General features: G+C 41.1%; 1 protein-coding gene across 3 annotated transcripts in view; it reads left to right on the forward strand.

The window, feature by feature from the left end:
• The window catches only part of FANCC (FA complementation group C), a 263,906-nt gene extending 246,890 nt beyond the window's left edge, over positions 1 to 17,016 (forward strand). For all 3 annotated transcript variants that reach the window (XM_032308876.1, XM_032308877.1, XM_032308878.1), the window contains exons 15-16: positions 16,139 to 16,318; positions 16,706 to 17,016. In XM_032308876.1, coding sequence (XP_032164767.1) covers positions 16,139 to 16,291 — 153 coding nt within the window. In that variant the 3' untranslated portion in view covers positions 16,292 to 16,318; positions 16,706 to 17,016. The remainder of the gene's footprint in view (positions 1 to 16,138; positions 16,319 to 16,705) is intronic.
• The last annotated feature ends 2,085 nt before the right edge of the window (positions 17,017 to 19,101 follow it).

Genomic DNA, 19,101 nt, shown 5'->3' on the forward strand with positions numbered 1-19,101 from the left:
CCATTCCCCTCATGAAGAGGAGTAATTCTTCAGTGAGGTGTGTTCACTGTAGCAATCCAAAGAGTTTTGTTTGTTAATTTAAAAAAATGTATGTTTGCTATTTACAATGAATTCCTTCCTGAAACCCAGAAGATGTGAGGGATAAAGAATGGTCCAAGTCAGAAGTGAGTATCATTCATGGCATTGGATTAGGTAGTGACTTCTTGGATAATGTCACCAAAGGCACAGGCAATGACAACAAATAAGTCAATTGAACTTCATCACAATGAAAACCTTTTGTTCATCAAAAGATATTAGTAAGACAAACTCATGGAATGGGAAGAAAACATTTGGGAATCAAATATCTGAAAGGGTTTAGTATCCACAGTATATTGGAAATTCTTACAAATCAACAAGAGCAAAAATCTAAATACAAGGTAGGCAACAGATCAAAATTGACTTTTCTCCAAAGATAGACTGATGGCCATTAAACACATGAAAAAATGCCCAACATTATTTGCCATTAGGGAAGTGCAGATCAAAACCCACAAAACCCAAAATGATGCACACCCACCAGGATGGCTATTATAGACAAAACAAAATGGAAAAGAACAAGTGTTGGTGAGGATGTAGAGAAATTGGAACTCTCAAAAAAAAAAAAAGAAAGAAATTGTTAAGTCTCATATTTCCAGTTGGGAATATTAAAATTGTACAGCTACTGTGGAAGAGTTTGATGGTTCCTGAAAAAATTAACCAGAGTTACCATATGATCTGGCAATTCTATTTCTTTGTGAAAGAATTTGTAGAATCAAACAGAAACTTAGCCACCCCTGTTCATAATGGCATTACGTGCAACAGCGAAAGATGCAAACAACCCAAGTGTCAATCAATAAATTTATTAATTTATTAATAAATTAATAAAGTGTGGTCGGTATATACAGTGGGATATTTTTAAGTCCTACAAATGAATGAAGTTCTGATACATGGTACCACATGGATGAACCTTGAGGACATTATGCTGAAATAACCAAGACACAAAAGGTTACATACTGTATAATTGATTTATATGAGGTACCTAAAATAGCAAATTTTTAGAGACAAAAAGTAGAATAGAGGTTACCAAGAGCTGGGCAGGGGAGAGGGATGGAGAGTTTGTTTGGGATAAAGGCAAAGTTTTAGAAATGGATAATAGTAATGGTTGTACAGTATTATGAATTTACTTCATGCCAGTGAGTTGTCCATTTAAAAATGGTTAAAAGAGCAAGTTTAAAAAGCACCCACTTGCTGGCTCTTAGAATTTTTATTTGCTTTTGTTTCTATTTTTTATTAACTTGTAATATACATACAGAACATGAATAGCTTGATTAATGTTCATAAACCAAAAATAACTATGCAGCCAGCAACCAACTCAAGAAAGGAATGTTCCCAGCACCCAGACAGCCCCCTCTTGCTCCCTTCCCCGGGCAGGTTCTGTTTGAATGTGAATATGAGGGAGTCCCAGTGATAAGTGGGACTGCCAAGAATCTCAGAAGCCAGCACTGGGGAGGTTCTCCTCAGTCCTAGTAGAACAGTCAGCATGGAGCAGGCAGGCTGCAGCAGCCAGCCTGTCAGTCCTGCCTCTCATGTTCAGACAGAAGTCCTCTCAGGAGCCTGGGCACTGCCAAGAGCAGAAAAGGATTCACCTGTTACGCATGCTGGGTGCCTTCTCCTCAGCACCCACCCCAGCACAAAATCTATTGTATACTTTTATACAGTGCATACCTCACTTAATTTCAAGTCTGTTTAGGGTGGATGAACTTCATAGCTGAAAGCTAAAAAATGTCCCACGTGTCCATAGACCTCAGTACCAACTAACGTTTTCTCTCTGGCCAGGTATAAGTGTAATAGTTGCTTTTCAGCCACTGCCTCAGCCAAGTGATCAAGGTCAACGAGAATAGTGATAAGTCATTTTGATTATAGCTACCTTTAGGATAATGTGATGAAAATGGCACTTCTGTGGTCTTCCTCCCCAAAACCTGTAGCCCCAGTCTAATACTGAGAAAAGTAATTGACAAGTCCCAGTTGAGGGGCATTCAACAAAATACCTACCCAGTACTCCTCAAAACTGTCTAGACCATCAAAAAAAGGAAAGTGTGAGAAACTGTTGCAGCCAAGAGGAGCATAAGGAGACTTGAAAATTAAATATAATGTATCTTGGATGTGATCCTGGGACCAAAAAAGGACATCAGGGGAAAATTGAGGAGATCAAAATGAAGCTTGGCCTTTAGTTACTAAAAGTATATCTATATCGGTTTATTAATTGTGACAAATGTACTATAAAATTAAGATGTTAACAATGGGAAAACTGGTTGTGGAAGATACACGATCTCTCTGTATTATCTTTTCAGTAAACTATAAATCTAAAACTGGTCTAATATTAAAAGTTATTTCAAAAAGTCAGCCACAGGCACTTTTGAATCATGAAAGTGTTGGAGGTATTTTTGTCACCTGAAACTAATGAAATACCATGAGACAAATGAAAATGGAATCAACTTTCCAAAATTAATACAGCAAAAACAGTTGAAAGAGAAGTTCACAGCAATACAGGCTCCCCTCAAGAAACAGGAAACCCCAAATACACAACCTAACTTTTACCTTTATTTCTAAAGGAACTGCAAAGAGAAGAACAGATCCTAAAGTTAGTAGAAGTAAGGGACTAATGAAGAGCAGAGCATAAATAAATGAAAGAGGCACCAAACACACACACACACACACACACACACACACACACACTCAGACACATAAGAAAAGATCAATGAAACTAAAGTGTGGTTCTTTAAAAAGATAAAACTGAAAAACCTCCAGCCAGACTGATTAAGAAAAAGAGGGCTGAAATCAATAAAATCAGAAATGAAAAAAATTACAGTTGACACCACAGAAATACAGAGGCTCATAAGAGATTACTACAAACAATTATAGAGCAACAAATTGGAAAACCTAGAAGAAACGGATAAATTCTGAGAAACAAGTAACCGTCCAAGACTGAATACAAAGTAGAAAATCTGAGTAGACTCATTACAAGTAATGAAATTGTATCAATAATTTTAAAGCTCCCAAAAGACAAAATTCCAGGGCCAGACAGCTTCACAGGTGAATTCTACTAAACATTTAAAGAACTAATGGGGCATCTGGGTGGCTTAGTTGGTTAAACGACCAGCTCTTGATTTCAGCTCAGGTCATGATGTCAGGGTTGTGAGATCAAGCCCTGCATTGGGCTCCATGCTTGGTGTGGAGCCTGCTTAATATTCTCTCTCTCCCTCTGCCCCTTCCCCATTCACTCTCTACAAATAAATAAATAAGAGTTAATGACTGTCCTTCTCAAATTATTCCAAAAAATTGAAGAGGAAGAAATGCTTTCAAACTTATTTATGAGGCCACCAAAACCAAATAAGGACACCACACACACACAAAGAAAACTACAGACCAAAATCCCTAATGACTATAGATGCAGAAGTCCTCAAGAAAATAGTCACAAACCAAATTCAACAAAACAGAGCATAAAAATCATATGATCATTTCAACAGCTGCAGAAAAAGTATCTGACAAAGCTAATATCCACTTATGATAAATGGATATCAAAGAGTGGATATAGAATGAATGTACCTCAACATATTAGGGGCCATATATGACAAATCCACAGCTAACGTTATCCTGAATGGTGAAAAAAGGATGCAAGCTTTTTTTCTAAGATCAGGAAAAAAGACAAGGATGCTACTCTCATCACTTTTATTCAACATATCACTGGAGGTCCTAGCCATAGCAATCAGGCAAGGGGGAAAAAAAAAGGCATCTCTATTAGTAAGGAAGAAATAAAACTGTCACCATTTACAGACTCCACCAAAAAACTATTAGAACTAATAAATGAATGTAGTAAAGTCAGAGGACACAAATTACCATACAGAAATGGGTTATGTTTCTATCATGAAGCATCAAAAGGTGAAATTTAGAAAACAGCCCCACTTACAATTGCATTGAAAAGAATAAAATATGTAAGAATAAATTTGCTTTTTAAAAAGATTTTATTTATTTGAGAGAGAAAGTATGCATATGAGCAGCGGGGAGGGGTAGAGGGAAAGGAGGAAGCAGACTCCTGCTGAGCAGGGAGCCCAATGCAGGATTTGATCCCAGGACCCTGGGATCATGACCTGAGCCAAAGCAGACGCTTAATGGACTGAGCCACCCAGGCACCCTATGGGAATAAATTTAACCAAAGAGATGAAAGACCTGTACTCTGAAAATTATAAAACACTGATGGAAGAAATTGAAGATGACACAAATAAGTGGAAAGATATTCTATGGTGATTGTTTGGAAGAATTAACATTCTTAAAATTATTACCCAAAGCAATCTGCAGATTCGTTGCAATCCCTACGAAAATACCAATGGCATCTTTCACAGAATTAGAACAAAGAAACCTAAATTTTTTATGTTTGTGTATTTGTGGTTAAAAAAGATCCCAAATAGCCAAAACAGTCTTGAGAAAGAACAAAGGTGGAGGTGACATGTGCCCTGATTTCAAACTATACTACAGAGCTATCATAATCAAAACAATATGGTATTGGCAAAAAATAGACACAGAGATGAATGGAATTGAGAATCCAGAAATAAATCCATACATATATGGTTAATCTACAGGAATGGAGACAAGAATATACAATGGAGAAAAGACAATAAATGGTGCTGGGAAAACGGTACCACTATCTTACACCGCATATAAAGTAAATTCAAAATGGATTAAAGACTTGAATATAAGACCTGAAATCATAAAACTCCTAGAAGAAAAAACATAGGCAGTAAGCTCTTCATCTTCAACATCAGTATTTTTTTTTGAAGTAGTCTCCTCAGGCAAGGGCAACAAAAGCTAAAATAAAATAAATGGTACTACCTCAAACTAAAAAGCTTTTGCACAGTGGGGGAAACCATCAACAAAATGAAACATAGCCTACTAAATGGGAGGACATTTTTGAAAATCATACATCTGATCAGGGGTTAATATCTAAATAGAAAAAGAACTTACACAACATAAGGGGGGAAACCTGATTAAAAAATGAACAGAGGACTTAGACATTTTTTCCCAAGAAATATAGATGGCCAAGAGATGTTTGAAAAGATGCTCATCATCACTAGCCATTAGGGAACCACAAATCAAAACCACAATGAGATATCACCTCACACCTGTCAGATGGGCTATTATCAAAAAGACACAAGGTGTGTTGACAGGACTGTGGAGAAAAGAGAACCTTATACATTACAGCAGGATTGTAAATTGGTGCAGCCACTATACAAAACAATGTGGAAGTCCCTTAAAAAGTTAAAAATGCAACTACTATATAATCCAGCAAATCTACTTCTGGGTATTTATCTGAAGAAAATGAAAACATGAATTCAGAAAGATAATATGCAGCCCTGTGTTCAATGTAGCATTATTTTTAATAGCTAAGATATGGAAGCAACGTAAATGTCCATTAGTACATGAAAGGATAAAAAGGATGTGGTATGTATTTGGAATATTACTCAGCCATAAAAAATTTTAAAAAATGAAATCTTGCCATTTGCAACATAGATAGACCTTGAGGGTATTGTGCTAAGTAAAATAAAGAGAAGATTTTTAAAAAAATAATAAGTAAAGAAGAAATATAAACACCATATGATTTCACTTATATGTGGAATCTAAAAAACAAAATGGGGGCACCTGGTTGGCTCAGCTGGCAGAGCATGCAACTGTTGATCTTGGGGTCATGAGTTTAAGCCCCGCATAGAGCTTACTTAAAGTAGATAGATAGATAAAATTAAAATGTCCTTGACTATTTAAAAAAATAAAATTAAAACTTAAATACAAGGGGCGCCTGGGTGGCTCAGTGGGTTAAGCCGCTGCCTTCAGCTCGGGTCGTGATCTCGGGGTCCTGGGATCAAGCCCTGCATCGGACTCTTTGCTCAGCGGGGAGCCTGCTTCCTCCTCTCTCTCTGCCTGCTTCTCTGCCTGCTTGTGATCTCTCTCTGTCAAATAAATAAATAAAATCTTAAAAAAAAAAAAACTTAAAAATAAAACAAATGAAAAAGCAAAATAAAATGGAAACAGACTCATAGATATGGTAAACAAATTGATAGTTACCAGAGTGGTGGTTGTTGGGGGGGCGGGGGGAGGTGAAACAGGTGAAGGCAGTTAAGAGGGAAAAGCTTAATTATAAAATAATTAAGTTGTAAATTCTGGTCCAAGATGGCTATTTAGGAAGATGGTGAACTCACCTATTTCCATGGACACACCAAATCTATACCTATTTATAGAATAATTCCTTCTGAAGAACTGAGGGCTGACTGAACATCTTCTGCACAGCAGAAGATAGACCACATAGAGAATGGCAAGAAAGATGGAGACACGGTAACGAAGGGAAACCCTCTGCCCCCTGCCCCCACCCCACACACACTGGAACTACATTGGAGAGGGATAGTACTGAGGGACCATGAGTAGATTTGTCTGCCCTGGGGCACAGAAAAAAAAAAAAGCCATAGTTTAAAAAGCCAACTAAAATATAAAGGAATCAATCCTAGAGCCCTGCTAAATAGTAGAGGAGCTGCTGGAATTCTCTGGGTCAGAGGGACTGCTGAGCACCATGATTTATGTTCTCCTTTCACCTTCATAGTACAGACATGAGGCAGGTCTGGGCACCAAAGCCAGCAAGCCCCATGCCTCTAGCCCATACAGCCCCAGACACCTTGGGAAACAGAAAAATGTGATTTAAAAGAGCAACTAAAATATAAAGGATCCATCCCTAGAACCTTGACAGTCACTGGGCAGGGGAGGACTCTCTCCGGATCAAAGGCCTTGGCAAGCACCATGGTTTACATTCCCCCCACCTTGATAGCATGGATGGGAGCAGGGTTCAGGTGCCCCAGTCAGCCTATCACCTCCGTGAGCCTGGGCCTCTAGCCTCTATAGCCCAAGCCTTGGTCAGCATTCACTCTAGCTCCAGCCGTCTCATCAAAGTGACAAAAATGCAGTCTAGCACCACTTCGGCTCCACGTGACTTGCTGAGATATCCTCAGTGCAGAGCACCCTGGGCCACCCAGCCCTTCCCCACCTTGGCCTCTGCTGTCCCGTCATAGGCCCCTTGCACAGAGCATCCTGGGACCCCTGCCTGCACCAGACACAGACTCAGACATCCAGTCAGAGTCACCAGGCGCAGACATTCTACATGGAAAATGACCATTCTTTCACGTTTAGGAGAAGTAACTGTACCACTGAATATATAGAAACAAACACAGAAAGTCAGGAAAAATGAAGACACAGAGGAATATGCTCCAAACAGAAGAACAAGCACAAAACCTCAGGGAAAAAAACTGAATGAAATGGAGATAACCAGTCTACCTGCTAAAGAGTTCAAAGTAATGATCCATAAAGATACTCCTCAGAATGAAGAGTAGCTGAACTTACTGAGAACTTTAACAAAGAGATAGAAAATATAAAAAAGAATCGATCAAGAGTTGAAGAATACAATAACTGAAATGAAAAGTACATGATAGGGAATCAACAGTAGATTAGAGGATGCAGAAGAATGGATCAATGATCTGAAAGGGTAATGGAAAAACATCCAAGCTGAGCAGAGAAAAGAGTTTTTAAAAATGAGGTTAAGGGGTGGGGTGTCTTGGACAACATTAAGTGAACAAACATTTGCTTTGTAGGAGTCCCAGAGGAGAAAAGAAAAAGGGTCGGAAAACTTACCTGAAGAAATAATAGCTGAAAATTACACTAGTCTGGGGAAAGAAATAGACATCCAGGTTCAAGAAGCACAGAGAGTTTCAAACAAGATGAACTTAGTACACCATGATGTGTAATAAGTAACATGTCAGAGATTAAAGATAAAGAGAAAATTTTAAAAGCAGAAAGAGAGAAGCAATTAGTAACAAATGAGGGACCTAAAGGAATGAACAGGAAAAAAAAAAATACAAGCAAGAATACTCTCTTGGCAAGATTATCATCCAAAATTGAAAGGTAGTTTTCCAGATAAACAAATTCAAAGGAGTTCATCTTAATCAAATCAGTTTTACAAAAAATGTTAAATGGAATTCTCTTATTGGAAAAGACCATAATTGGAAGTAAAAAAATTATAAAAACGAAAAAAATTTCATGAGTGAAAGGAAACACATATAGATAGTAAAACAATCACTTACCAAGCTAGTATGAAGGTTAAGTGACAAAAGTAGCAAAAAGTAGTAGTATATGTAACACTGGGTGGGAAGGTAAAAATGAAGTTCTTTTGGAATTTGTCCAAACTTAAGTGACTATCAACTTAATATAGACGGCTATATAATTAGGATGTTACATATGAACCGCATGGTGGTCACTAACCAAAAACTTTTAATAGATACAAAAAAATAAAGAGAAAAAAAGCCAAGCATAACACTAAAGAAAGCCATCAATCATAAGGAAAAAGAACAGGAGACAAAGGAGAAGAACTCCAGGTACCTGGGTGGCTCAGTCAGTTGGGCATCTGCCTTTGGCTCAGGTCATGATCTCAGGGTTCTTGGGATTGAGTCCTGCACTGGGCTCCCTGCTTGGCAGGGAGTCTGCTTCTTCCTCTCTCTGCTCATCCTCTGTCTCTCTCAAATAAATAAAATCTTTGAAAAAAGAGAGAACTACAAAAACAACCAGAAAACAATGAACAAAATGGCAATAAATACATATGTATTTATGTATATATACATATGTGTGTGTATGTACTGTCCATATATATATGTATATATTGCCTATAAGACATTCTGCTTCAGACCTAAAGAGACATACAGACTGAAAGTGAATGGATGGAAAAAGATACTCCATGTAAATGGAGACAAAAAAGAGAGAGAAAGGCAGAGTAGCAATACTTATATCAGAGAAGACAGACTTCAAAACAAAGTCTGTAACAAAAGACAAGAGCATTATGTAATGAGAAGGCATTGATCTACCAAGAGGATATAACAATTATAAATATCTATGCACCCAACATCGAAGCATTTAAATACGTAAAGCAAAAAGAACAGATGTTCAAGGGGAAAATGGCCAGTTACACAATAACAGTATGAGATTTTCTCACCCCACCTATAGCATTGACTAGATCATCCAGGCAGGAAATCAATAAGGAAACAGTGTCTTTGAGCAGCCCCAGAACGTTACACCCCAGAACACCAGAATGCACATTCTTTTCAGGTGTACACAGAACATTCTCCGGGATAGACCACATGTTAGGCCATAAAACAGATCTCAATAAATTTAAGAAGATTGAAATCACACATGTATCTTTCTGAAACACTATGGTATGAAACTAGAACTTAATCACAAGAAAAAAAGAAAAAAGAAAAAACAAAACACATGTAGGCTAAACAACATGGTACTAAAGAACCAGTGGGTCAAAAAAAAAAAGAACCAGTGGGTCAATGAAGAAATCAAAGAGGCTATCAGAAAGACACATAGAGACAAAATGAAAACAATGGTTCAAAATCTTGGGGATGCAGTGAAAGCAGTTCTAAGAGGGAAGTTTATAGCAATACAGGCCTACCATAAGAAACAAGAAAAATCTCAAACAATCTAACCTTACACCTAAAGGAAGTGGAGAAAATGAACAAAGCCCAAAGTTAGTATAAGGAAGGAAATATTAAAGTTCAGAGCAGAAATAAATGAAACTGATACCAAAAAAAAAAAAAAAAAAGAAGAAGAAGAAGAAGAAGAAGAAAAGAAAGAAAAAAGAAAACCAAAAGGATCAGTGAAAATAAGAGCTAGTTCTTTGAGAAGTTAGATGAAATTGATAAACCTTTAAGCAGAAAAAAAGTGAGAAGACCCAAATAAAATCAGAAATGAAAGAGGAGAAATAACCAAAACCACAGAAATACAAAGGATTATGAGACTATTATGAAAAATTACATGAGATCAAATTGGACAACCCAGAATAAATGGATAAATTCCTAGAAACATACAGTCTTCCTAAAATGAATCAGGAAGAAATAGAAAATCTGAACAATTACTAGTAGTGAAATTGAATCAGTTATCAAAAATTCCCAAAAAACAAAAGTCTACAACCAGAGAGATTCAGTGGTGAATTCTTCCAAACATTTAAAGAAAAGTTAGTACCTGTTCTCCTCAAACCATTCCAAAAACGTAGAAGAAGAAGGAAAGCTTCCAAATATATTCTGTGATGCCAGCATATTACCCTCATTCCAAAACCAAAAGCACTGCAAAATATAAGACAAAACAAAAAAATAACAGGCTACTATTCCTAATGAACATAGATGCAAAATGCTTAACAAAATATTAGCAGACTAAATTCAACAATACATTTAAAGTATGATTTGCTATGACCAAATGGGATTTATTCTGGGGTTGATAGTTCAGTATTTGCAAATCAATCTTAATGACACATCACATTGACAAAGGATAATAATTATATGATCATATTAATATTTGCAGAAAAAGCATCTGACAAAATTAAACACCCCTTTATGATAAAAACTCTCAACAGTTAAGTGTAAATGGAAGGTATCTCAGTAAAAACTGTATATGACAGACCCACAGCTAACATCATACTCAATGGAGAAAAACTGAGAGATTTCCTCTAAGATTGGGAGCAAAACAAGGACATCTACTCTTGCCACTTTTATTCAACACAGTACTGGAAGCCCTGTCCACAGACAAGAAAAAAAAAAAAAAAAAGATAAAAGGCATCCACACTGGTAAGAAGAATTAAACTCTCAGTATTTGCACATGACATGATGCTACACATAGAAAACCATAGACTCCACCAGAAAACCTATTAGAATAAATGAATTCAGTAAAGTTGCTGGATACAAAATTAATATTGCTTTCTATACACTAACAAGAAAGTAGCAGAAAGAAATTAGGAAGACAGTTACATTTACAGTAGCTCCAAAAAATCAAATACCTAGGAATAAACTAACCAAGGAGGGGACAGACTATACTCTGAAAACTACAAAACATTGATGAAAGAAATTGAATATGACACAAAAGGAAGATACACCATGTTCATTAGGAGAATTAATATACATGTTATCCAAAGCAATCTCTAAATTCAGTGCTCTCCCTATCAAAATACACCAATAGTATTTTTCATAGAACTACAACAAATAAACTGAAAGTTTGTATGGAACCGCAAAAGACCCTTGAGTAGCCAGAGCAATCCTAAGAAAGAATAAAGCTGGAGGTATTAGAGTCCCAGATTTCAAGATATACTACAAAGCTATAATAATGAAAACATTATGGTATTGGCACAGAAACAGACACACAGATGAATGGAACAGAATAGAGGGCCCAGAAGTAAATCCATGCTTATATGGCTAATTTATGACAGTGAAGGCAAGAATCTACAATGGGGAAACGACAGTCTCTTCAATAAATGGTGCTGGGAAAAACTGAACAGCTACATGCCAAAGAATGAAACTGTACCACTGTGTCACACCGTATAAACTCAAAATAAACTCAAAATGGATCAAAGACCTAAATGTGAGACCTGAAACCATAAAAATCCTACAAGAAAACATAGGAAGTAATCCCTTTGACATTGACCTTAGCAACATTTTCCTAGATGTGTCTCCTCAGACAAGGGAAACAAAAGCAAAAATAAACTATTGGAATCACACCAAAATAAAAAGCTTTCATAGCAAAAGAAACCATCAACAAAATGAAAAAATAATCTACTGAATAGAGGATATTTGCAAATAGCATCTGATAAAGGGTTAAGATCCAAAATATATAAAGAACTTACACAACTCTACACCAAGGGGCACCTGGGTGGCTCAGTTGTTAAGGGTCTGCCTTTGGCTTGGGTCATGATCCCAGGGTCTTGGGATCGAGCCCTGCATCTGGCTCCCTGCTCAGCAGGAAGCTTGCTTCTCCCTCTCACAGTAGCCCTGCTTGTGTTTCCTCTCTTTCAGTATGTCTCTCTTTCTGTCAAATAAATAAATCTCTTTTTAAAAAACACAATTCTACACCAAAAGTACAAATATAATTCATTTAAAATAGGTAGAAGGTGGGGGGGAGGAGTCAAGATGGCGGAGAAGTAGCAGGCTGAGACTACTTCAGCTAGCAGGAGATCAGCTAGATAGCTTATCTAAAGATTGCAAACACCTAAAATAGGTAGAAGGTAGAAGAAGAAGAATAGGTAGAAGACCTGAATAGACATTTTTCCAAAGAAGATATACAGATGGCCAACAGACATGAAGAAAAGATGTTCAGTATCACTGATCATCAGGGAAATGCAAATCCATATCACAATGAGGTATCACCTCACACCTGTTCTGAATGGCTAGAATCAAAAACAAGAAAAACAAGTGTTGGCAAGGATGTGGAAGAAGGAACTCCCGTGTTGGAGGGAATGTAAATTGGTGCAAGTACTGTGGAAAATAGTATGAAGGGTCCTCAAAAAATTTTTAAATAGAATTACTATACATTCCAGTAATTCCACTACTGGGTATTTACCTAAAGAAAACGGAAACACTAATTTGAAAAGATATATGCTTCCCTGTTTATTGCAGCTTCATTTACGATAGCCGAGGTATGGAAGAAACCTAAGTGTCCATCAATAGATGAATGAATAAAGGAGAGGTGGTATATGTACGTAATGGAATATTACGCAGCTGTAGAAAAGAATGAGATCTTGCCATTTGCAAACAACATGGATGGATTAAGAGGGTATATGCTAAGTGAAAGAAGTCATGCAGAGGAAAACAAGTATACAACTTTGCTTACATATGGAATCTAAAAAACAAAACAAATGAACAAAAATAAGTCCATGAGGACATAAGGTATAACATGTGGAATATAGCCAGTATTATTGTAATAACTTTGTATGACAACCTGATAACTAGACATCACAGGGATCATTTCATAACATATAAAAATATCAAATCACTACGATATAAGCCTGAAACTAATAAGATATTGCAATTATTTCTCAACATGATAAGTCAACAGCAGGCACTTGTGAATCATGAAAACACTGGTGGTACTTTGGTTACCTGATCTCTGACCTCCAGACCATGCCCTCCTGTGGATGGAGCTGCTGCCCAGAGGGTGCTTTCTCAAGCCTGGCAGCTGGGACTCAAGCTCTTCCTCCCGGAGCCTGTGCTCTCCTTCTCCTCAGGGAGTTCCTGTTCTGCTTCTATCCTGTTACCTTGGGAATGGAGAAGCAGGCCCATGTTGGGGTTTGCCCTGCTTCACAAACCATGGAGATGATGGCAGGCCTGTAAAAAGAAGAAAGTGGCCCAGAGAATACTCGTCCGTTTACCCCAATCACATATCCACCCATTCTGGGGAAACAGTCCACATTCAGATTGGATCATCCGTAAGTCACCCCGTAGAGAAGATGCTGTGAATAAGGAGATAGAGTATTATCACAAATTTATGTTTGCTGCCTCTCCTTGGCAGCCCATTCCCACAAAACAGTCCAGTCCTAGACATACATTAATGCTGCTGACCTACACCAGAGGCTAAGTGAAATTGGAAAACTCCAGTGAGTCTTCATACAATATCATAACTCTGCTCGGCTGCAAAAAAAATTCATTGAAGGGAAAACACAGTAGTTCTCTTTACACATTGGCTTTTTAGTAGGTGCTAGCGGTCTGGGCACCTGGGAGCCCATCCATCATGATCTAGAGAACCTCCTGGACACTGTCCTTGTGGGTGTTTTGAAACTATTTTTAGTAACATACCAGACTTCCTAACTGGAAGGCTTCCTGCAGTGGCTCTTAACAGGTTGAAGGCATCCTGGCTGATGCAGCTACAGAAGGACGGATGGAAGGAGTCCTCTGCACGTTGCCAGCCTCTCACGGTTTCTCCTCATCCCCCATCGCATCACTTCCTCTCTCTGAAAGCACCCTGGAAGGAGTCCTGGGCTAGGTCTGCTTGGCCTGGGAGCAGGTGGTGGCAAATGGTTGAGGTGTTGGCTGTGGTGAAATGGCCTTTCTCTTCCAGGAGCCCTCAGGATCCCATCCGTGACCCAGCTTTGATGTGAACACAGGCCCGAGCAGAACAGCTCCTGAGCTCCTGGTCTTACCCTTCTTATCCCTGCATCAACTTTGGGGAGCTGTGTACACTCTAGGCTGTGCACAGCAGGGGCTGTGTGTCTGAGCCCTGTCTAAAGGCTGTGGCCTCCCACACCCCAGCCTCCTCCCTACACACTGCTCCCCTGGGCTCCTGCACAGGCCCCAGTAATCAGCTTCTTCCCACCTTGGGCTTCTGAGAATTTCCACTGAACTTCTTCCGTGGAAGCCCTGCCCCATCGTGCCTGGTGTTCTGCTCCCCTGGCTACTAGGTTTCTTGCCCTGCTCACTTCCTCTGTGCCCCTTTGACAAGGACAAGGCAGCAGCAGCTCAGGTGGTGTTGGGATTCCTCCTGCCCTTGAGGCTCACTCTCTCCTGCCTCCCATCCTGTCCTGAGTTCATGTTTCTCTCTCCTTCTGCTGCCATCTTTGTTGCTGGACCACAGAAGTTCCAGGTAAAAGTTAGCTCACATCTGAAGTAGAGAGTTCAGATCTATAGTTGTTGAACTCAAATGAATTTCATCTCTAGACAGATGCACGTCAGCCCACAGTGCAGGTTGCCTGCCTGGGCTGCAGGGAGGCAGGCATGCAGAACTAGAGACCATACCTGGCTCGTGAAGATGACACAAGGTTGGGGACAAAAGGTCAGGGCAGGTGGCCTCCACAGTCAGCTGTTATGGCTACAGCTCAGGGGAGCCCTTGGGGTCACTGGCACTCTCCCCACACTTAGGGCCTAGGAAGTAGGTTGACTCTTTTAAGGTGTTCCAGGGAGGCTCATGCGGTTTCTCCGCAAAGACAGACTATATCTGATAGAGGTCATCCACAGCATCTGTGATTCTGAGTGAAAACCATGCGAGACTGTGCACTCAGAAACAAAGTGAGGGTTTGAGGGGTAGGGGGAGGGGTGAGCGTGGTGGTGGGTGTTAAGGAGGCACAGACCGCCTGGAGCACTGGGTGTGGTATGTGAACAATGAATCTTGGAACACTGCATCAAAAACTAATGATGTATGGTGACTAAAATAACACAGTAAAAACAACAAGAACAAAAAAAACCCCACACAGTGGTTAATATGGACACCAAGAGTCACAGTGAAAAGCCCCCCGTGGCCAGTGGCCTGCCCCCTACACCCTGGCAGAGCCCCTGTCAACTGGAGTTGAAGAGTCATGCTGTCACGCTGTGCCCCCAGCATCCTCTGCTGCCAGAGTGACTGCCTCGGTGCCTGGTCCACGACAGCAGCGGCCCTGGGCTGAAGGGGTTCGGGGCGGTGGGATTGTCCGAGTGCCCCAGGGCAGGCGGTCACCCTATCAGAGGCCCCGTGTGGACATGGGTGGGAAGCTGACCTTCGGCTGCCATTTGACTGAAGGGTCTGTATAAAGTGTCCCACACAAAGTGAGTATATAGATCAGTTCCAGAATCAGGGCTTCTTCATGTGCTTGTGTCTAAAAAAAAAAAAATCACAGGAAATTATTCACACAATTCAGTTGTGAGATTCTCACCCTTCCCTTTTTGCTGAGCTGAAATTCTTAGGAAAATACTTAGGCACCAACAACTAAGAATGCCTTGAGGCTATATTTAGCAGAGCTAACAATTCCTGCATTTCCTGCTTCCCTTGAGAATCAGGTGTTAAAACCTTAGATGGCTATTAAAAAACAAGTGGGCCCAGGTTGCTAGCCCAAGAATGCCATTTATAAAGCTGTTCGTGTGGAAACAGGTGGCATTTTCCTTCCAGCGGTTTCCAGCTCTCGTGTTAGTGTGAGCTGTGTGCAGGCAGTCACTTGCCTTCACTCCCCACGGCGGATAACGGTGCGGCTTGTGACGGCATTCCGGGAAATGCGGTGCCTTTCGGTAGCCCTTGTGAGGCTCAGTCTTGCCGTCCGAAGAGGGTGGTCACAGGAAATGACACTGCCCACTGGATGGCCACCCTCTGAGAACAGACTTGCTCCCTAATCACCTTGCAAACAAAACAAGAGCCCTTCGAAGCTAAAAGGAATGCAGCTGCTTTTCGGGGAAGGATGGGTATGGTTGATTCACTGGACTAAGAGGTGAATCTGCCTGGTTGGTGTGTTAGTTTTCTTTCTCCTCTGTCCTCATTGCAGATGGCTCCGACTGATGAGTTAACCCATGAGATGACTGGCTTTCTTGACCAGACCTTGTACAGATGGGATCATCTCCGCATGGAAGCCACAAGGCCGAGAAAGCTGGCCAGAGAACTCCTCGCAGAGCTGTGCCCAGCTGGCACTGCCGTGTAGGCACCGGGCTCCCTGCGACCTCGTGAGGTAAGGAGACTGTCTCTTCATGGAATGAGTAGTGAGAATGAGCCCTAGACAGCTTGGCATGATCTGCTGGTCCATATCTTATGAAGTGAGAAGACAGGTCCTTTAGCCCAAACTCAGTCCAGTTTATTGTTCATGACTGGACTGTGCCTCGAGCATTCCCTGCCTGTTCAGCCCACTAAAGAAAAGGCTTGCATCGGAGAACAGATTTTTACTTCTGTTTTCCCTCATATCAAACCAAGATATGCAACTGTGACTTGAGTGGTTCAAAGTTTTTGGACCAAGAAATGCATGAACCACGGATCAGTTTAGAAAGTAACTTCGTGCTTTTGCACAGGTCTCTTCTTCAGAAATCATGTTACTGTTATTGGTGTTTCTTTTGACCTGCAGGGATTTGAGATAAAGCCACACTGAATGCTTCCCTGAGAAATTCTTCATCAAGGAGCCTCTCGGGGACCTTAGAAGGGAAAACAGAGTCCACTTGAGACTGATAGCAAAGTCGTAGCGAACGGGACCACTGCTCATTGGTGGGCACGCGAGCCAGCACTGCTGTGGAGGACGGTACTTGTCAACGGGGTAAAGCCGGTTCCAGTGCTACCTCTCTTTGCTTTCTGTTCGCTAAATGCTGCCACCAAAGGAGCTCGTATGACCTCAAGAACGGTTGACGGGAGAGTATAGGACATGTTCTGGAAACATTAGAAGCAATTATGTATCTCAGTTGTTTAGTTAACCAAAGCGGGAATTCAAAAAAAAATTTTTTTTTAAGATTTTATTTGAGAAAGAGATCATGAGTCGGGGGGCAGGAACAGAGAGAGAGAGGGAGAAGCAGACTCCCTGCTGAGCAGGGAGCCTGATGAGGTGCCTGATCCCAGGCATGACCTAAATCAGATGCTTAACCAACTGAGCCACCCAGTGCCCTGGGAATTAGAAATTTCTGATAAAGAATTGGTAACCCCAATATTACTTCACATTAATTAAAAAATGTTTCCCCTTTCAGGTTTTTTCTTGATATGCATTGATTATGTGCTTTTCTGTGTGCATTCTGGTCGTTGAGTCAGTCAGAACTTTCTGTCCACCTTCATGTATGTGTTAGTAATCTCTGAATCACCCTTAGTCTGGACTCCTGTTTGAGGCAGGAGTAACATTTTTTGGATTAGAGGTTGTGGTTTTAGGGGTATTACTGTTTTGGTATATGGATCCATCTAAAGTTCTGGAAAATTCAAGAATTTTTGACCTGAGCCTGCCTTTTGAGAAATGTTGCAATTAAAGCAGTGTTCTGGTAAAATAGATGTAACTACCACCATTATTACTTTCATATAAAAAGGTTTCATCAACATGTGCAGTAGTTGAAAAATGAGTTATAGGCTTCATTTGGAGTTGAGGACATCTGTGTTATTTGTCATGGAAGCTGTGAGCAACCTCTGTGGGCATGAAGAAGGGGACCGTTGTGTGGGAGCCTGGAGAATCCCTACCGTGAGTGCCTGTCAGGAATCCAGCTCGTATGGTGGGAATTCACTCATGCCTTATTTCATAGCAAACAGTATCAGCAAGACTTACCCACCTCAGACTGTTCAAGCTGCGTTTCTGGAAGGTTCCTTCCTGTCCTGATCTTATCTCAGCCTTTTTCTAGTATCTCTAGTTCCTTTACAAAGCCTCTAAGTTCTCCTACGCCTTGGACATTTGAGCCAGCCCTACCAGACTATCTGATCTGATGGGGCTTTAGTCTTCGCCCTGGTGAGCTCCTGGCAGCCTGGTGGTTCTTGTGTCTGGAGTGACCCCCCGCCGACTGTCAGGGCTTTTATCAAGGGGACAGCAGGTACTGGTTTGTTTACTGATTTTACTTTCTCCCCTTGCCCTTCCCCCCTTGATAAAGTCACTAACAAGGAGAGAAATGCTTCACAGGGGGAAACACAGGGAAGCGGGACTGTGCCCCAGACCGGAGGGACAGCTGTGCGGCCTCGCTGGCAGGCCCTGGTCTTCAGCGGGGCACGAGCCGACCTCTTCAGAAGGGCTTGTGCATCGTTGCATTCACTTCGCTGAGGAGGAAGGAGTCTCCCAAAGTGCAGATGGAGGGGGAGTGCACAGTGGACGGGTTGCAAGCCCTCCCTCCCCTCGACAGCCCAGGAAGCCAGGAGTCTTGCGCTCCCTCCACTCCTGAGCAAGTCCGCACCCAGCGGCCACAGGAGTCAGGGCAGAGAAACTCTGGAGCAGGCTGAGAAGGAGCTAGTAAATGCCACCTCCTCGTCCGGTTGCCTTGGACTGGGGGAAAGTCTGGACATTTGGGGTCTTTCAGTTTTTTGAAGTTCAAAGAAGTAGGGTTCGAGCTACAAATGGGATCTGGTGAGAATGCAGGGGAAGCCACTGACGAGTGGCTTCACAAGGAAGACACCTAATGGTCTCAGACACGGAAAACCCGGAGAGGTGGCTATTCAGCCGCTCAACAAAGGGGTTGGCTCCAGTGCAGTTTGGGCTTTTCTCTGCAAGTTCAAGAAAGCTGCCAAGTGGAGACGTGCCTGATGAGCCTACAAGAAGAAAAAGGACAGCAGGTTCTGTCTCTCCCACCAGCCTGCACCAGACCTGCTCTTAGGTCATTTGCAGACCCAGCTGCAGCAGAATGGGGCTGCTAAGACCATGGGCAGATTTATCGGGACACTGATGAGCCGTGAGCTTCAGAGCCTTCCTCTCCCTGGCCCTTCACAGGCCCCGGGAGAGGCCCCAGCACTGTGCTCGTGATACCTGTTTTTACCACATTTGTAGAGAGAATTTAGCTGCCACTGGCAACAATG

Source organism: Mustela erminea, chromosome 12 (genome assembly GCF_009829155.1).
Source record: "Mustela erminea isolate mMusErm1 chromosome 12, mMusErm1.Pri, whole genome shotgun sequence".
NCBI lineage: Eukaryota > Metazoa > Chordata > Mammalia > Carnivora > Mustelidae > Mustela > Mustela erminea.